The sequence below is a fragment of the Crocodylus porosus genome, unplaced genomic scaffold, assembly GCF_001723895.1.
Source record: "Crocodylus porosus isolate Cpor-Errol unplaced genomic scaffold, CroPor_comp1, whole genome shotgun sequence".
NCBI lineage: Eukaryota > Metazoa > Chordata > Crocodylia > Crocodylidae > Crocodylus > Crocodylus porosus.
In genome coordinates this window covers 214,283,722-214,304,629 of record NW_017728886.1, presented here as the reverse complement: position 1 = coordinate 214,304,629, position 20,908 = coordinate 214,283,722, and the positions used below count along the sequence as shown (strand labels likewise).

Sequence of the window (20,908 nt, the reverse complement as noted above, 5' to 3'; positions counted from 1 at the left end):
CATGGTCAGGTAGGTGGTAAATTGGCTTAGGGGTTGCACCCAGGGAGTGGCGGTTGACAGGCTGATATCGACCTGGAAAGATGTGGGCAGTGGAGTCCTGCAAAGATCAGTCCTTGGACCAGTGCTTTTCAATGTCTTCATCAGTGACTTGGACAAGGGTGTGGAGAGCACCCTGTCCAAGTTCACAGATGATACCAAATTATGGAGCAAAGTTAACACACTAGAGGGTAGGGAACGGATTCAGGCTGATCTGGACAGGTTGGGAAAATGGACAGAAAAAAACAGAATGCAGTTCAACAAAGACAAGTGCAAAGTGCTACACCTGGGCAAAAAGAACCACCAACACACTTACAAGCTGGGGCATGACCTTCTCAGCAGCACAGCAACCAAAAGTGATCTTGGAGTCATAGCTGACTCCAAGATGAATATGAGTCATCAATGTGACAAAGTGATCAACAAGGCTAACCGCATTTTGTCATGCATTAGTAGATGCATAACGAACAGGCCCAGGGAAGTGATGCTTCCCCTCTATGCAGCACTGGTCAGGCTGCAGTTGGAGTATTGCATCCAGTTTTGGGAGCCGCACTTCAAGAGGGATGCGGAGAATCTTGAGAGGAGGACCACTCGTATGGTCAGAGGCCTGCAGGCAAGGCCCTATGAGGAGAGACTGAGGGACCTAGATTTCTTCAGCCTTTGCAACAGAAGGCTGAGAGGTGATCTGGTGGCTGTCTCATCAGGGGAGGGCAGCAGGGCACCCCCTGGAGTAACTAGGAACAATGGCCACAAATTGACGGAGAGCAGATTTAGATTGGACATTAGAAAGCACTTCTCCACAGTAAGGGTTGCCAGAATCTGGAATGGGCTTCCGAGGGAGGTGGTGCTCTCCCCTGCCTTGGGGGGTCTTCAAAAGGAGCCTGGACAAGCACGTAGCTAGGGTCATCTGACCCCAGCACTCTTGCCCAGGGCAGGGGGTTCAGCTTGATGACCTACTGAGGTCCCTTCCAACCCTAATATCTATGAACCTACAAATCTATGAAAACACTCAAAGCTCGGTGGGTGACAACGTTTTTCAGCATCCTGCAGTGAAATTCACTACCACCTTGAGGAAGAACTTGCTTCTTAGTATTTTTGTTATGAACTTTGATGCTGTTGGGCTTTATTTGACTTAGCTGTTAGAAGACAGAACAGAATATCTCATATAATCCAAGGAAGTTACATTTTAGTTTAGTGCAGTATGAGGTTTCATGCAGGAGGCTAGTGAAGTGTCATGTCATTTGTGACAAGCACTAGACTTTACATGTTTTTAGTAAAGGTGCACTGATAAAGATTTTTTGGCCAATATTGATGGCTGATTATTAGCCAGCCATATTGGCTGATACTCATCCAATAGCTGAAATGTATCCCAGCAGCTTGGAGAGCACCATTCAGCTGGTACGTCTGGGTGGGGAGCGGAAGGACCATGGGAGAAGGAAGAGGTGTGTGTGCGGGGGTGAAACCAAGGCTCCCACAGTGAGGGAGCAAGTGGGGCGGGAGCAGGGGCAGGTGCTGCCCAACTGGGGTGGTAAATGCACCCCCAGGACTGGAACGGAGCTGTGGATGGGTAGTCTGGGGGTTTGTGGGGTGGAGAGGAAGGATGGCCTCCCGTGACTGCACATACCCCTGGGGGTGTCATGGGGGGACATGAATTTGTGTGTGGGGTGAGGGTGGGCTGCCTGATGCAGGCTCAGGGCCATGGGCTGTGCCAGACTCTTCCCAGTGAAGGTGTTGGGCTGGGGCTGCACTTGGGGTGGGCAGCAGTGGCACTGGGAAAGGTGGCCATGGAATGGGCTAAATCCATCCCAAAATTACCTATAACCCCCCCATAGCCACTGCTGTTAGCACCACCACCTACCCCACCCCTGTCTGCCCCTAGCACAAACCTGGCCCAGCCCCCCTGCACCCGTAAGAGGCTGGTGCAGACCCTTGCCTTGAGTCTGCAGCAGGAAGCCTGTCTTTGCCTCACAAATCCGGGAGGTACATGCCCCCCATACCTCCCCTGGGGGTGCATGCAGTGGCAGGGAGCCACCCCCTCTTTCCCCCCCCTGGCCCCCCCCCCCTGAAAAAAAAAAACCAAGCTGCCCACAGCTCTGTCCCACTCCCAAAGTTGCATTCATTGCCCTGGCTGAGCAGCGCCTGCCTCTGCCCCACTCCCTCCCTCCCTCACTGTGGGGGCTTCAAGCTGCACCCCTCACCATGCCCCTTGCCTCCTACAGACTTACTGGTCAAATGCTGCTGTTCAAGCTGCCCAGCTGCATTCCTGGCCGCATACACACTGTGGCTGCATGTATGCATGCAAGCAGCATCTATCAGTGACATTATCAGCTACACTGGCCAAAAAAAGCCAATTGTTGATAATATTAATCTTCCTTTTAACCAGTGCCAATCTGACATGGATAGATATATCAGTGTACCTCTAGTTTTTTGAATGGAGATAAACAGGATCCTCTAAGCTCAGTCCAGATCAATCCAACCTTAGCTACAGTTAGAGCAAAGGCTATCCCATAATTTGGAGCCACAGTATCCTCAGAATCTTAGGGCACTCAGGTCTAATATACATGTTCAGGCTCATCTGTGTTCTTTGGAATAAAGATAACAATGGGGCGCCCTCTCTGGGAGCAGAGAGTGGTGGTGGACGGGTAGTACTTGACCTGGAGGGATGTGAATAGTGGGGTCCCCCAGGGCTTGGTACTGGGGCCTACACTGTTCAACATCTTCATCAGCAACTTGGACGAGGGGGTAGAAAACACGCTGTCCAAGTTTGCCAATGACACCAAGATGTGGGGAGAGGTAGGCACACTTGAAGGGAGAGAGAGGCTGCAATTAGATTTCAACAGACTACAGACGTGGGCAGATGGTAAAAGGATGGGGTTCAATGTAGATAAATGCAGGGTTCTGCACCTGGGGAGAAGGAATCCACAGCATACACACAAGCTGGGGAGCTCCCCCTTTTGAGCATAGAGGCAGAAAGGGATCTTGGAGTCATTACTGACTCCAAGATGAACATGAGCCGCCAATGCCAGACCATAGCCAGCAAAGCCAACCACACCTTGTCATGCATCCAAAGATGCATCTCAAGCCGGTCCAGAGAGGTGATACTTCCCCTCTACACGACACTGGTCAGGCCACAATTGGAGTACTGTATCCAGTTCTGGGCACCATGCTTTAAGAAGGATGTGGCCTGCCTCAAGAGGGTTCAGAGGAGGGCCACCCACTTAGTTGGAGGGCAGCAGGATGGGCCCTATGAGGAAAGGCTGAGGGACCTGAACCTGTTCAGCCTCAGCAAATGGAGCCTGAGGGGGGATTTGGTGGCTGCCTACAAACTCGTTAGAGGAGATCAGCAGCAAATAGGAAGGGCCCTATTCCCTCTCAGCAGCACCTGGGGTGATGAGGAACAATGGCCAGAAGCTGCTGGAGAATAGGTTCAGGTTAGAGATTAAGAGGCACTATTTCACTGTTAGGGTGGCTAGGATCTGGAACCAACTTCCTAGGGAAGCGGTCGTCGCTCCTACCTTGGGTAAATTCAAAAAGAGGTTGGACGAACACCTGTCTGGGGTCATGTGATCCCAGCATGTACTCCTACCAGTAGCGGGGGGTCAGACTAGATGATCTGTTCAGGTCCCTTCTGACCCCAAACTACTATGAAACTATGAAACAACTGTCAATAATAAGTAGAAACCTCAGCCAACAGGTAAGACTGAGTGATTGGACAAGATCCTCAAAGCAAACCACTTACAGGACTCCTTTCTTCTCAATGCTTATGTAAGCAAACCCAAATTTAAACCAAAAATTGTTGAAGTTATTGTTATAAATAGGTTTATCTGGCAGGGTCAATATTCATGTGTGAGCTGCCTGTGACAAGAAGCCCCACTACCAGTTCTTATTGCAACTGTCATTAGGGAATAGTTTTTTAATCATAGTTTCACTGATCCAGCAGCAAACTGTGTTTCTTTAAGATAACTTGCTCTCCTTCCTCCACTACTGAAACTACTGAAAAACATACCACGTCTATCATAATTTAACGCAGACATAAAATGCACTCTATAAATATGGAAAAAGCCTTATATACCAGACCAAACTGCATCTGAACTTGGGCCAGATTCTCAGCTAGTGCAAATCAGTGGAGCTTCAAAGGACTCCAATAGGATTACACAGATTTAATCCAGTTGACAATCTGGCCTTGATATGTGTGCGTAGCTTCCAAAATTGGAATTACTAATTCACATAAAGAACAGACTGTGGCCTCTGTACATAAAGGCTCTCTTGGGATACTGCTTTCCTCACTAAGCATTTTAAAAACAGTTTTGAGAGTCTCAGATGCCTGCCCTCAAATACTCCAGAGAGATAATTGCTCCCAAGAAATAACGAGGTTCATTTAATATACCCATCAAAAAGAAAAAGTCCAATATGTGTCATGGCACATGTCTCAATATTACTGGAATAAGAAAAATATGAAAATCTCTTTGCCTGAATAGTTATTCAAGGCCCTACCAGATTCACAGTGGAAGTGGCCTGTGCTGTGGCTTCTTTAATTTTATAGGTTTCTCTGTACTCCTTCCCCCCATCACCACTGATTGGTGGAGGGGCCATGCCTGCAGCTCACACTTGATCGGCAGAGAAGCAAAAACCACAGTTTTAAACATGAGAATATTTATGCTTCCCCAAATCTGACTGGCCGAGGGGCCCCAGTGGCCCCGCTGCTTGCTGCTGACTAGCGGGGAGGCAAAAACAGTGTGAGATTTTGCTTTCCTGACAATCAGGAGTGAGCTGCAAGCAGGGCCCCTCCACTAATCACTGGTGGGGGCACACAGCGATAACCTGCAAGATTAAAGGAGCCACAGTGCAGCCCACTTCTGCCACGAATCTGGTAGGACTCTAGATATTTGGGAGTTGTCTCACCTACTTTTGCTGCTTTCTATCCTGCAGATAAATCAGAAACCCAAAGGAAAGAAAACAGCACTCAAGGACTTCTTATGGGTAGTCTACATTCCTCAATATACTCCATGTATGCAAAATTTAAAGCAGATTTACCACTGGTGATCTTATAATTAAGATCACCCTCACATAATTCAGTGCAATTGTTAAGTATCTCTTAATATTAACGAACTTTTTTCAAACATGGCCAAGAGGACACAATACAACAACTGCTAATGAAAGGGCAGCACAGCAATTTAGGGCATGTGGCAGGCCCCTAAGTGAAGGCACAATTAGGATTGGTAAACCAGTAAACTGATTGGTCAAATAATGTCAACTGACTGGTCAACTGGCCGGCATCAAAAATTGTCAAGTAACATCCTGCTTTGTCAAACGGGCTACCCAAATTCAGATCATAAACTTACTAACAGATAATCTGTGCTCTAAGTCTGGTGTACTTCTCTGCAATAGAGAAAGCTCTAGACTGTGTGCTGAGGGAGACCCAAACACTGTGTGTAGGCAGTTCTGTTCTGTCATATTAATACAGATCATAGTTTAGCACAAGCATGAAAAAGAGTTGAAGCCATCTTCCCCTAGTTATCCTCCTTTTTATTCCTCTTTAACAAGATTCATAATTAAGTCCTTTTTATTGGACAGGAAATGGAAGTGTTGCTTCCATGGGAGGTATTAACAAATAAGAACTGGCACAGCAATGAATTCCTTTTTCATAACTTATAATGGAAACAATCCCTTCCCTTTTGCACATATAATGAATGGGAGATTTCCTTGATGCAGCTGTTTGAAGTCAATAACATCGTCTAGGTCTGGCTCATTCTAATTCTGCCCCAGTGTAGCTTTTATAATCTAAACATTTTAGTTACTAAAAATTAACTGTCAATATCCAGCAGATTACCTTCAAGGACATTTTATTTCATTTTATTTGTTAAAGTGCAATACCAGACTTTCTATAAACTCTACCTGGGAGAAAGCACATTGCAGGCATCATCAAGGAGCCCTTAGGTAAATGGAGATATTAGAACACCTCCAAACCACGGTAGGTTAAATAGTAGTGCATTATTTCTGTGATATTTATGCTGCTCCAGACTGCTGAATCATTAGTTATGTGATACTTTGTGCAAAAAGTACAGAAGGTAAATAATCTTTTAATGACCAACTCAGTAGTCAGCATACACAGGCTTTTAAAACAAGATCAATTAGCTACTGCCAATCTATGTGATCCTTGATATGATGTGTATTGGAAAAGCAATACATTCACTTATCTTTTGAGACAGTAAAATACTTTAGTTATTAAAATTTAATTCCTGGGATCAAGTATAATCTCTTTGTCTTACAGTCACATTGACTGCCATTAAAGGTTTGCAAAGAAAATTAGATGTGCTTGTAACGAAAAATGGGCAGTGTCAGGATTAAAATGAAGGATGGAGCGGTGCAAAAATACCTACAACTCATGGCATTCTTCCTACTTCCCAAATTCATTATGGATCTGCTTTCCCATAACTTCAATTTGGGATGTTGTAGGTCTTTAAAACAATGGTACTGGGAATGAAGACAAGAATAATACCATTGTCAATGATACCAGAATCCTCAATCTATTTAGATACAGGCCACAAGTGACTCAAACACTGTTTCATGATAGAATTTCTAGTTAGTACACCAGAAACTGGAGGTCAATAGAAGTTCCAACCTTCTTTGGCCAAAAAAAAAAAAAAAATATTAAAACCCTTGTTCTCTATAAATGCTGGAAGATCCTAAAGTACCCAAACTCTTACGGAAAATTCACTTAGCACAGAAAGGTACCTATGCCTTTAAGAGACAAACCTTATTTCCCAATCTCCTTTATCCAAATCTAACATTAGATAAGAAAGTAAACAGAAATATAGGCTGTTGTTATAGCGACCATACTGGAATTATTGACAAGATCAAGCTGATATAGAACACTGTAAACACTGGGTCAGAAGTAAGTCCAGAAGGAACAAGGACATTTTGTGACTCACGATGTAAAACAGGTGTTTCTTCTTCCATTTGAACAGTATACCCAACATCTCTAATAGAAATATTCATTTGCTAATACTCTTCTGTTTCTTGCGTGTTAATTCTCCTTTGCACTATATACAACAAATTTAGTGGCTGCCTGGAGTACAACATGCATAGATTGTAAATTCAAATTGACACTATTACAATTAATGATGTAACATTAATGTGGTTCAGCTACTGAGTAAATATTGTGCCTGACAACCAGGAGGTTCAGTTATGATGATTTGGAAAGGATTACGCTCGTATTTGATATGACAGCCATATTAATTCCAAAGGCCTAGAAAATAGCTGGACCTGATTTCTCATTTATACAAAGTTCCATTTGACTCTACTCCAGTAGTATAAAGGGGCCTTAAAATAAATGCAAAATGTATGTGTGGAGGGGATTTAAGAAAGAATGAGAATAAGGCCCCAAATGTATAATGGAGGAGTCCTCTGCTGGGGAGAAGCCCGTACGAGTGGATTGTGCTTAGTCTAGCCACGATGTATATTGCAGCTCAGTAAATGTTTGGGGTTGGAATTCAATCCTAATTCCTCTCCTGTTTATTTCAATAGGGATTGTTTAAGCACCAAGTTTAAGTACTGAACAAATAGCATTCAGCTTTCCAGATTCAACTAAGGGCTGGAGGACAATTATATTTTTATAATCAATTAGCAGCTGATAAATTATTATGATTTTCCCAAAGGACAAATTCAAATCACAGCAAAGATTTAAAAAAGAATGTGTGTGCATATGTGAGAGAGAGCACAAGGGAGAAACTGGACCAGAGAGATGGAATTACTGATAAAATACTTTTAAAACTCTTACAGTTTCAAATTACCTTAAAAAGAAAGGAAATGTCATGCATGCCACATAGGCCAAAAGAATAGTCTAGCCTTCTGTGTTTGGAAGTCAATAGGAGTCATGGAAAAATTAAACGTACTGTAAGGCTGACTAGTAATTTTTAGTTGGCTTCACTCATATATACTAGCTTTTTATACTTGACTAATAGTCACATTAGAGCTTCAAAGGGAACATTCATATGAGAAAGAATTACTTGTACAAGAAGGGACTTGTACAAAAAAGGATCAGCCTTTGATGTGTCATCCTACAATTGGTTTCAAATAGCCAAGCTACAATAAAGAACAGCAAAAAATGAATTTAGTATGAAAAAGCCAGCAAAGATTTAATTACAACTAGGCACTAAGGTGTTCAATACACTGATATGCAATTTACTAGTTCTGAAAGAAGACTGATAGACTCATTTTTAAATACCTTTAGGCAAAGTAGGCTTCCTTTTCCTCTTTTATATTCCACTTATTTATTATATTAAATCCCAGCAAGAAAATATAGGCCTCATTCCAATCTCATTTTGTGTAATTTAATTACACAAAAAGAAGATATAAAATGAGAATCAGACTCTTTAACTCTGTAAACCAGGACCAAATGGACAATAGTTCATAGATTAATGCCTTATAACCAGAATTAAAGCTGTTTGTTTATTTGTTTCTTAATAATTGGAAGAATGACTCTTTTTTTCTTTTTCAACAGCAGCACAAAACAGTACAATGCAACCATGCCAAGGCATTAAGATCCTGATCCAGTGAGGTGCTTACACAGGTGCTGAAGTGTGAGCAAGAAAGCAATTTCAGCTGAAACCTATAGGACTACCCCTGTTAGACAGCTATATGGTATTTTCGAGGTGCTTCATGCCTCATTTCCACAAGGGTTCAAAGTCTGTATTCATTCTGCATTGGAATAAAAACTAAAACCTTTCGAATGTTTTCACCAAATGGAGTTATGACCCTTTGTCTTTTGTCAGATTAAAACCTGAGACGTTCAGGTCAAGAAGTTTTTTGGATCCAACACTTTCCAGTCACTTCTGAGGAGTGTCTGAAAGTTGGAAGATACTCTCTTAATCGATAGTCCAGTGGTTAGGGCAGTGTTTCAGGATAAGAAAGATGCCAGATTAGAGGCCCTGCACTGTTCAGAGCAGTTTTTTTATCCCACATCTCTTAATTCCCCAAGCAGATCTACTTGTGTACTTCAAAGCCCAACATCCAACATAGTACTCTAGTGGATCAGCGCTTATGCATGAAAATAAACCCTCCAGCAAGAAAAAAGCACAAACAGAATCTAATCCTACAAGATCTACTAAATTCATTGGGAGTTTTGCCTTAGTAAAGACTCAGGCAGGACTGCAGGATTTGGCCTCATCTAACTGGCAGAAGGCAGAACAGGGGGTACCTTAGAAACTAACAATTTTGAAAAGGCACGAGGTTTTGTAGGCACCAGCCTACTTCACCAAATGCCAGCAGACCCTACTTTCTACCCGACTTCAGACTAACATGGCTAATGACTGTTGTACACTCAGATCATGTTCATAGTAAGTTACTACATTTGACACCTGTTAATGAACACACACATATTCCAAAACCAAACTGAGTTTTGACTATTTATCACATATTCCTAATCTTTTAGACGAAAAAAGGTTTAAAACACTCTATTTGTACCATGCAGTACCAAATGACTTTATGGACTTCTGCAGACTAAATGAGTGCAGTATTCTTTTTCTGACAGGTTTTTTAAAGTATTTTAGCGATTTAGGCTAAAGTACAATATTTCCATATAATATTCTTGATTTTCCACTAAAAAAAAATCACTTTATTTCCCCTCTAAGAGTTGTTTCACCTCTGAACTGGTAGGCAGACAAACCATTCCTTACAAAGCTGACACCACTGCTGTTTAGATTAGCTGCCAGACCTTGTTGTGGAGTGGATGATCTAGCCTCTTTTCCCTGGAGGTTCAGCATGTCTTCTCCAGCCTGGGGCTTGGCATCCTGAATACACAAAGAGCTGGCAATTCAGCATGCTGCTGTTGTGATACTTGGTCCTCAAAGACAACAATTGTTCAATTTAACTTTACAGAGGGAATGAGATTATTGGGTAGGCATCAAGCTTTTTATTTCTAATTATTTCTTAACTAAGAATTTGCAACATGAAGACATAATTACACCGTTAAAACAGTAGCAGAAATCTGTCAGCATAAATGTACCTTAAAAGAGAATCACACCATAGATCCAAACATCCTGTCCAACTGACATCATATCGAATTAAAGTACATAATGTATACTGATCTCAGTATATTTTGATTATTATGAGACCATTCATTTGCCAACATTCCATTAGGCTAGGCACATTAGCCCATTTCTCATCTCCTACACATTAGGCAACCACATCAAAATCAATTTCTACTGCCTTCTCCTGAGCTTACATATGAATATTTGTTTGGAGATTCTGGCCCACTGAATATTTATATACAGTATATTTACTGAGGATCACTGAAAGAGACTTTTCCTCTTTTGCATGCTTCGTGACATGCTCATGGACACCTTGCGATCATAAAAAAATAGCATTAATTCAAACAGAAGGCAATTTAAATTCAACAAATAGGGTTCAGAGTACAGCATAAACACGAGCTGTTTGTAACAAAATACCATCAGAGAAAGTGTTCTGTGACTTGTGTTCAATCAGATGAGAGTACCAAGAGGGAGGCAAGCAACATAAAAGTGCATCACCCTTAGTAAAAAGAATCAGTCACCTGCATTTTCAGAACTTACCTTAAATTAATACTGCTAAATCTTTTTTAGCAAAGTTAAGTGTGTTGCTTTGCCCTTCCAAATAGATCCAATCATCTGTAAAGTGCAGCAACATAAGTATTTTGTTTAAGATTTTCAAAAGAGTTCAGCATTAGCCTAACCCTGGTTGTCACTCAAATCCATGGGGATTTAATACTCAAAAAAAATCAATGGGAATAGAGTTGAACTCATAAAAAGCCCACTTTTTCTAAGTATACACCATTGCCCACAAATCAAAAAACCCCAAAAAACCTCCCCCCCAGAACATACGCATTCTAAAGAAAAGAACTTGAGTTTTATTCTTGCCCTATCCAACTGTTCAGCATAATCAACCTGATTTCTCATTTACACTATATTTTGGCAGACATTAATTTCACCTGGTTATTAAGCAATACATCCTTTTCTACTATCTGGAAACAACACAAAAAAGAGCTTATAAGAAAAGTTAGTGCCTTTCCCCCTCAAAAGTATACAGCTGATGGGGCACATGAGGTAGCAATGTAACACGTGTGGCAAAATATGTAGTCAGTGACATCACATCCTGGATGTCTCAAGGCTGTGTGTAGCTAGAGTAGTTCTCCTAGGTGAGATTGCTACTCAGTGGTGGCAGGGACACTGACTGCTCCTGGGCTCTCCCTGCTCCCTCTTCCACATACATCTTTTTCATAGTTTTTGATGGTAATGGGTTGTATAAGGGACATCGCACAGGGAATATGTAGGCTGGTCCCTAATTCTAACCTTAACCAGCAGGCTTTACAGTAACTGTGCCACAAAAACACTGCAGAAAGGCTGGGGACTTCTATATAGTGCCATGGGATGATAGTGCATAGCATGAACTTGAACCCCTTCTCACATAATTTATGGCAATCTGCTTCCCTTTTGGTCCTCCTACTAGAGAGTAGCATATGGCTCTGAATATGTAGATCTAAAAGCACATTTAGATTTCTATTGTAAATAACTCATTTTTGTCAGCTGCGTACTGCAGTTACAATGTACTCTGTCACCTTAACATACATCTTGTCCACACCTCAGTTTCTATGTATAGTAATTAAACCGGTCACAGAGAAAAACTAAAATAAAAAAGTTACTACCCATTTCAAAATGTCCAAATATTAAAAAATAATTATTAATTAAACCACAGAAGTGTTACCATAGAAACACTCTTAGTACATTTTAGTATCTTTGCAAGATAGGGGTGGAAACCTAACAAAACTCAAGTAAAAGGAGACAGCAAAGTCAAAATTAAGTTTTATGTGGTCATTTAATGTTCCGAAGGGTTTTGCAGAGAATAGCTGAGGTGCTATGTATTTAGGAACAGATGCTGATGATGCTTGTTACAGTGAGTAGTACATTACAGCATAAATAGTCCCTCTGATTCAATGCCGTTCATAGAAGTGAAAGGTATCATATTTTAATGAACACAACCAAAATCTGGTTCAGTGAGTCCAAATTTCTCCTCCATATTGGTGAAATTTTGCCTAAAGTTGGCAGGAATGAGACAGTATTTCATTAGGCTGATTCCTCCTCTCAGCAATTTTTGTATTTATATTTCATTCACAAGACAAATTCTTGATCTCATAATCTATTTTCACAAATAATATTGATGCAATGCTTGCTATACATAAAGCACCTAGATATATTAGGTGTTGGTACCCTTGACAATTCAACCAATGCTTTTTACCAGATGCCCTGAGAGACAGCCATATTAAATCTAAACAATGTCTTCAATGGACATATTACCAAAACTAACACTGTAGAAAAGATATATAGGATTAGTAAGAAACATTTCTTGTAACCAGACACAACCGCTCTAAAGCAAGAAAGTTACTAATGCTTTGTACTTAAAATTTAGGTGAAAATGTAATGTCTCTGTGTGTGCATTGTTGTTTAAAAAAAAGGAAAAAAAGGAAAAAGAAAAGATAGAGATGAAGTGTAGCATAAGGGGCCAGATCGAAAGCCCAATGAAGTCAAGGATCCCTGACATTGATTGATTGATCCCTGACACGTAAGTGTATTCATAAGCCAACATATGGACTCTTGTTTTTTTGTCCTTCATACGAAATGTATTTAGTAAAAGTTACTGATGAAATTGAAATGTACAAATCATGCATTCTTAATTTTCTGTTAGACACATATTTTTTTATCCTACCTTTGCAGCCACAGATGAGTTCGGTTTCTCCAGCAAGTCCCAGAGTTTCTTCCTTTTGTCTGGACAGCAAGTATTATCAAATTCTTCCCCTTCTCTCTCTCTCAATGTCTCTGCCTCTCTCCTTAGTTCCTCATTCATTTGTTCTTTCTTCTGGTGGTATCTTGCCTGACAGCAAGATTCTAAATATATCTCATCAATCCCCCAGTAATCAAGTTCTTGGCCAAAAGAGAGAGCACACATTTCTTCCATCATGTGCAATTTACCTGTCCTGTAGAAATTCAGAATGGAGGTGAAGGCTCCTGGGTGTCGATCAAAGAAATATTCATTCTCATTCAGATTATAATCATCACACACTTCCAGCAGAGATTCATGAGTGTTGCAGTCTCTGAGCTTTCCTAATCGTGTCCTTGGAAGTCTATCCAAAGTCCTCCATAGGACTTCGTGGTTGAGCCCACCTACATTTATTTTAACTCTCCTGGAGCAAGATTTGCTCCTAATGATCTCCACTGGTTCTGGTGGAAGGGAAAGTGTAGACCTTGAAGACTTTTTGTTTATCCCTGGTGGAGCCTTTCCAGCCATTCTGAAAGGGATGAGTCTTTAGAAGAATGAGACTGGAGAGTACAACTTTTGGGTAGGATCCTCTTTAGATGGATGTCCCCATTCGTGAAGCTAGAAGAGAAAACAAATTAGAATCTTGCAATGAACTTTATATTTGCAACTTTTTTTGGAAGCCAGAGAGTCCAGGCTTTTAAGTTTGTCTCTTCAGAACTGCCCACTTGGCAGAATGAATGCCCTAGGACTTGGGGTCCACATCCCTTCCAAGAGAATTTTTGTGGTTTTCTCCAAATCAGAACAAAACCAGACCTTACAATCATCCATGAAACAGATTTATTGGATTATTCATGCCCAAGTATAATCTCATTAACCAAAGAAGGACTATGTCACATAACTAAAAATAGTTCAGCTCCATTGCCAGTGTAACCAGTCAGTTTCTAATGTCAGAAATTACTGCTAACCACTGTCTGCTTAGAGATGACTCTACTAACTGCTCTGCTAACTGATTTATAGTTGCTATAGAAGACTCTGCTCTACAGACTGATTCATGCAAATGGTAAGATCAGGCATACTGATCTCCAGCTCCTCAGAAACCTTTTGCTTCCCATTACCAATCTGGACATGATGTCCACCCACCGCCATGTTTGGGGCTTTAATAATCCCCCAAATCGTCTTCACTCTCTCTGCATACTGCTTTAATCCTTTCATTAGGATCAGCTGCCATTCACTCCTAATCTGAAATACTGATATCAGACACAAAGGGAGCCTAACCATAACTTCCCTCCATAGTGGAAACATCCCATAAAAGAAACAGCTCTCATCTTCTCCTCTATTATCTCTTGTCATTTACAACTATGTTGCTTAGATGACACACTGATACTGAGAAAGCACAAAAATTAATATGCTCATGGATTAGAAAAGAAAATGATTGTCAGCTTTACTATGAAATCGGAAATCTACCTTCATTTTCACAAATGGAAGGACACTTTCCTTTCAACCTCCATGAGGAGCCTGACCCACATTCTGAAGTGCAGTAACATTTTCAAAAAAGTATTTGTGTAAGAAGAAGAGTTTGATCTCCATTACAGTGTAAATACCAAAGCTGAGAAGCAGTATGTCTGATGTGTACAAATGCAGAGGGGTAAAGACCAGGAAAGGAAGAACCATGTAAGCTAAAGGGCAATATCAAGCACAAGAACAAATAGGTATGAACTTTCCATAAATAAATGCAGGCTGGAAAGCTGAAGAAGGTTTCTAACGATTAGATTGATGAGGTTATAGAACAGCCTTCTTATAGGAGTAGTGGGAGCAAAATTATTTTTAAGATAAAGCTGGATCAGTTTAGTAAACAGAATATATAATGTGGTTACCTGCAAGAGCAGGAGACTAGACTCAGCATCCCAGTAAGTTTATCCAGCCCTACACTCCAAATATAAACTTTAAAAAAAAATACCGGGCCTGTAACAGTTATATTTTTAACAGATTTCCTGCCTTACTTCTTGTGAAGAACACAGAGACCCAGTCCTGTCACAGTACTGGTACTAAGGGGCCTCAATTCCCAGTGAGCTCAAGGAAAGACAAAAGGTTACCTCATTTCAACTCGTATTTTTCACCATAACATTTATATTTGAGCATACCTATGCACAGATAAACATGAGTGCATTATATACTAGCTATAGAATTTACTGTTTAAGTGCTGATTACCAACAACCAAGTATCACAGAATCACCTAAAATCATTTCGCAGTCTGAAGTTCAAAGGATTCTGCCTTTTCACATTTTGCACCCAGTACTGAAGAATGCAACTAAGGCAGCCCCAAGCATCTCAGTGTCTATTTACATAACAGCTTAAGCCTATAGCATTTATCTTCATTCATGAGAGAAACCTGATACCTTCATTTGCAAAGATAAATGTCATATCAAAATCAAAGACTATGTAGTGGGATATTTCCATTACATGCCTCTCTCCTGATTTTTAATGTAATCCAGCTCCTGTCTCCAGATTGTCCCATCTCCCTGCAATGAGACTGCCATGGCACTAGTGTCCAGGAAGTGGGATAAGCTGCAGATTTGCACCTCTGGAGGATTTCTACTCTATATAAACTGAGGAAAAATGCCTTGTGATGGCTCTCCCCAACAAAACTGCATGTTGAAAAATATGTACCTAATTTACTTAAATACAAAATAAGGGTTTTTTTCCCCAGTCAGCATAGGGGGAAAAACCCCTTGTCTTACATTTGCATACAAGCAAACCTCATTAAATACATATGCCTATCATTAAACTGATGCCAAAGCAGCATGTGCTCAGTAATAAAAACTAACTATGAAGTTGATTAAATGCAGCCAGCACTGAGAATAACTATAAAACACAGGGCCCACACTGGGAAAACATACAAGGATACGTTAGTGTAGCCCATCTGAATAAGATACATGGTAGCATCCATTGTGTATATCAACCCTCAGCACTGGCATGGTGAGCAGCTACATTAAATGCATTTCAACTTTGTCTTCACTCCCACAGTTGAGCTGCATCTTTCTTTTCTGTTTTCAGTGATTCCTGTTTCTTCATCAGCCTTAAATGTCTGTCAAACATAACCAAACAGAACCCCATCAGTTCACCCAGAATCCCTCTTGCCCCCTTTCTCACCCTGTCACATAGGATTAGTGTGGCCCCACCCTCAATGAGGTAGAGCCAGACCAGGCTACTCTGTACCTCATCTACATATAAATTGTTGGAGCATCCCAGAACCCATGACAAGAACACCTGGTTCCATTCATGATTGGATGGCTAATTAGCACAATGATTTAATAGATTTCATAGACATTACGGCTGGAAGGGACCTCAGAAGATCATAGAGTCCAACCCCCAGATCATCAAGTACAGCCCCCATTCATCGAGTCCACCCCCCCATACTTTGTGGTGAGTATCTGAGTACACACACATACAGAGCAGTGCTGATCTGTGGAGTCACCATGGCTTGAAATGCTGTTTGATCTGCTGGGGCACAGGCAGCAGAACTATTAGGTAAATCATGAGCATGAGTGACTAGTGTCTCCTGATATCCAGCAGCCAATCGCTGACTGGGAAGCAGGGTGCCACAAGTGCCACCGGTGCCTCGCTTAGTGCCCCAACAATCTCAGGGGGGGAAACCAGCCATCGTGCCCCTCACTCCCTGGCCGGTGAGGGCCAATCTCGGGGGGGCACATGCCCCCCCCATGTCCTCCACCCATGTGTCACCTATGATCAGGAGCCTTTGCGCTTTAGACTAATAACCTACATAGTTTATGCTATACATAATAACACTGTGCTGCCAGGCAATAAACATGCTAATATGTTACTGTGCAGTAAGTATCACAAAAAAACCCATGTGCCGGCACTACTGTGCAGTAACTGTAGTTCCCATGCATTTAACTAAACTAAAAGTGCAGTAACTCCTGCCCATTAATGAAGGTGTAGATGCACCCAGTATTAACAATCTTAAGCAAAAACACATAAGAAGCAGCTGATCAGAATATTTAAGTTACCTATGGTTTAAGCAAATTGTCTAATAAAATGACTGTAAAAAAAAGAACGCTTGTGAACCACACCTTTTTTTACTTTTGAAACAGCATGGATATAGCATGGCTTTGGGAAAATTAAACTGCTACTGATTTTGTGTGAAAGCACTAATGAAACGAAACATTTTTTACTAAGACTCTTTAATTACTAGCTGACTCTTCAAGCTTCAGTAAATTCTTCTTTTATCAAAAGGTTAAAAAAATGCTTGCCAGGAATGGGTCTGATGATCATGAAGTCAAGGTAAAGCTCCCATTAACTTTAGTATGGATGACTGGACTCAATATATCATAGAACAAACTCAGCATTACCATTTCACAACCTAGCACATTATAACACACAGTATCTTGAAAAAATGAAAAGTAAAAAAAATGAAGACGTCGTGTAAGAGCTAGGTTTATTTTTACTGTATTTTACTTATCATTCAAGCAAAAGGCTTAACTATGGTTCTTTTACCTGGTTTTATAAGCCTTTCTTTATACCTTGTCTTGGTTTTCTGTTAATAAACTATAAAAGAAAAAAAAAGAAAAAAAAGAAGTCTTCCTATTAAACTATTACAGAGCAGGAAAAAGTGTGTTTCTGCACATATCACAAGGATTAAATATCTTTATTTTAAGTGTGTAATATCTTCACCTTTCTAACTGACATAAAGTACATTAAAAAACCCCACAAATCTTTAAGCTTTTGGAAACAAAATTACACAATTAGGGTTAGCTTTAAAATTATTTAAATAGCTACGCTAAACTAAGCTTTAAACAACTCACAGTGAACTCTTTAGATACTGAAAAGGATTGCAGTGTTTTTTTCTTTAGCATTTAGTTTATCGCCCTGAAGCTTCTCAGTTAGCGTGATTACACCATCCTGATTCTGGACATGGGAAAGTGAAAAGTATGACTATTCCACTATATGAGAAAGATAATGCCATGCAATTGCTCATCAGCATCATATTGCAGTAAGCGGAGAAAGATACAATAATAACTACAATACGTAATGCAAGCAATGTTTGATAGAACAGATTTTCCTTCTTTGCAGTGACAACATGGGTATGCATGTTAAATATCCAAAAGAAAAATAAAAATAAAAACAAGAATCCCAAATAAAAACATTAGAAGAACATTAAAGCTAAAAAGACATGTTAGAAAAAGTTAGAATTAAGACAGCCCTTGCATCTTTACTATCATTTCCAATGGACCCTTGATTCATTCAGTATGGGTTTTATGTATTTACATTTCTTTTTATTGCCTTCATTCAATGTTTGACTTCAAGCATTGTTTAGCACACACTGTACAAAGCCAGCACCAATTTCAAAGTTTTGAATTTCTTCAAGGATGTTTCTATGGTGATCTCACATAATATCAAAGCACTTCTCATACTTTAATAAATGCAACTTTACAACACCTTTGTGAGATGAGAATATCATTATCCCCACCTTGCAGCTAAGGAACTGAGGTACTAAACAAAATAAAAAGTATTCACTAATTCTGGGTTCTCAATTTGAGACACTTGAGGCCACGTCCAGATGAGCAAGGGCATGCACTTGCAACAGCACAAATAGTAGCAGCACAAGCTACACACACACACACTATTTTCACGTGTGGTGACCTCCTTTTTTCAGGAGGGGGGTTGCTACCGTGAAATTCTAAGGGTCTAAGGGTCTGTTTAACAGTTAGCACTGTTACACCACTTCATACTTTCAAATAACAGCTCCAAATATCTTTAGTTACAGCTGTGAGCACTCTCTTCAACAATTTTGACTACTCAGAAAATGAAGTACTCACAAATAGCAAGCTCACCTGAAGATATTGGTTTAGGTGACTTGCCCAGTATCACACAGAACCTCAGTGGTAGGCAGGGAAAGAATACAGTTACCCAGGGAAACTTTCAACCGTTTTATAACATCATCTTCTTTCCACAGTCCCTTTCCTCATTCAGAGCACATCTTTCAGCTTTCATAACAGACAAGGAAGGGGATTTACAGATAATAGATTTATTTACCACACATCCATGATTCATCGCCAGAGTAGGTCCACTCTGCATACTTAATGAGGAAAAAGTCCTATATGAAAAACCAGTATATGATCAGGTAATCTAAGAGTATTTCATTATGCTTCTAAATGAGTGGACCAGCCTCAAATTTCCTAACTTTTGAAAAGATGGCTCATGCTCCTTTTGGGGGTTGGAAGGAAGGTAATTTTCCATTTGTGAAAAGTAAGGAAAGATTTTCTGTTCCATAGTAAGGCTCTGTCTGTCATTTTCTTTCCTAATCTGTGACCATATTGATTTTTGTCCTTCATCTCAACCCATGTGTTATCTAAACACTGTATCTTGTAAAATCACAGGAGGTCATAAAGAAAATGAGACCTGTTCCTTTTGGGGACTTTTCCATTATGTCGGGAAGTGATGGGTAGGTTGCCTTCGTGATTGATACTAGGATTTCAAATTAGGGGTGAATAGCAGCTGACTTTAACAAAGAGATTAAAACAGTATGCACAAAGAGTGAAGATGATTTTCGGGATTATTAAAGCCCCAAACATGTTAACTGCTGTTACTCATTTGTAGGTTTGTGTCCAGGTAGGCAAAGGGGATGACAGAAAGAAGTATAACATTCTTTCAGTCATTTTTTTTCAATTTTAAAATAATTTTCTTACTGTTAAAAAGAAAAACAAAACTGAAAAAATAAACAGAAATCCAACTACTTGGAAACACAATAACTCCTACCCTGAATCATCAGAGATACCACACATCAATATATCTACCACTCAAGCTAACTGAAGGTGTGTACAAGCATTACATTTATATCACCCTAACCAAGTGTGGGGCCACCTAAATGGCTAGGTGTGCAAGCATTTGCAGGGGTTAGGTGCCCTAAAAATGGCATGCCTGATCTAAGGTTAGCTCTCATCAGATGAGGACTAACTTTAAATGATCGTGTGCTAATCCAATTTAATGAATGTTTGCGTGCATTCCCAGCCACAAAGTGGTTGCACTCTCCACAGCCCTGGGGATGTGCTGTTTTTATCTCCCACCCAAACCCTGACCAGGCTATCTTACCCCTCTAACCCACTCCAAAACTAGACAGCAAGCCCCTCCCTCCCCTACAGACCTGCTGCCCCTCCCTCCCCAAGTCTGCCAAACCTCATTTGCACTCTGAGGCCTCATCCAGATGAGCACGGACATTTGGCTCTCAGGAGACTAGTAGCAGCAGTGCACCTTGAACCGCAGCTACTTGTCCTCAGGCAATGCCCGTGCCATGTGCATTTTGGCATGAGGCAAGTTACCCTGGGGTCAGCATGGGAGGCTGGGGCCAGCACTGTGCAGTCTTGGTAGCCTCCCAGGGCTGCAGCAGTGGTGATCCTGCTGGGCAAAGCCTGGCTAGAAGCTACAGCACAGCTCTGAGCATCCCAGCTCTGCTTTTCAGTGGTGTGCACTGTCCATGCATGTGTTGCTCCGTTCTTTTTTCTGCAGGTTTTTTTGACCCCTGGATATTGAATTCGCATAAAGTGAACCCACTTTACAATGTAAAAAATAGGGATAGATTCCCATAGCGGTGAGGGAGGAAGCGAGGCTAGGACTAGAGAAGGGGTGATGGGAAGGGTGCCACTCCCAGGTTGCACAAGGCAGCAAAGCAGAGGGAACAGAGTGGTCCTCACCCCAGCCCCGGCTGCAGTGGCCCCGGGAGTGACCAGTGTCATCAGCCTGCAGCCGCTGGGCTGCATCAAGTTGAACCTGTCCCCCACACCTGAGCTCTGCCTGTCTCCACTTACCTCTACTCCTGGGCTGTGCCATGTCCTGGTGCAGGCAGCTGGTATCGGCTGCTCCCGGGGCCGGGGTGAGTGCAGATAAGAAGAGCCCCAGGCAGTGCAGGGTGCAGCACTCACCCCAGTCCCTGCTGCAGAGGGGAAGGGGCGGGGGGAGATGGAAGGGGTGGGGGGACAGAGATCAAGGCCCCCACAATAAGGGTGGTAGTGGGCCAGAGACAGGGGCAAGGGCTGCAGTGAATGGGGCCCTGGGGTGGGTCATGGGATGG

General features: G+C 41.3%; 1 protein-coding gene across 1 annotated transcript in view; it reads right to left on the bottom strand.

Annotated features, from left to right (window-relative positions):
• Positions 1–20,908, bottom strand: part of KCNB2 (potassium voltage-gated channel subfamily B member 2) — a 323,166-nt gene that overhangs the window by 288,052 nt on the left and 14,206 nt on the right. The window contains exon 2 of the mRNA XM_019549199.1: positions 12,772–13,440. Coding sequence (XP_019404744.1) covers positions 12,772–13,350 — 579 coding nt within the window. The 5' untranslated portion in view covers positions 13,351–13,440. The remainder of the gene's footprint in view (positions 1–12,771; positions 13,441–20,908) is intronic.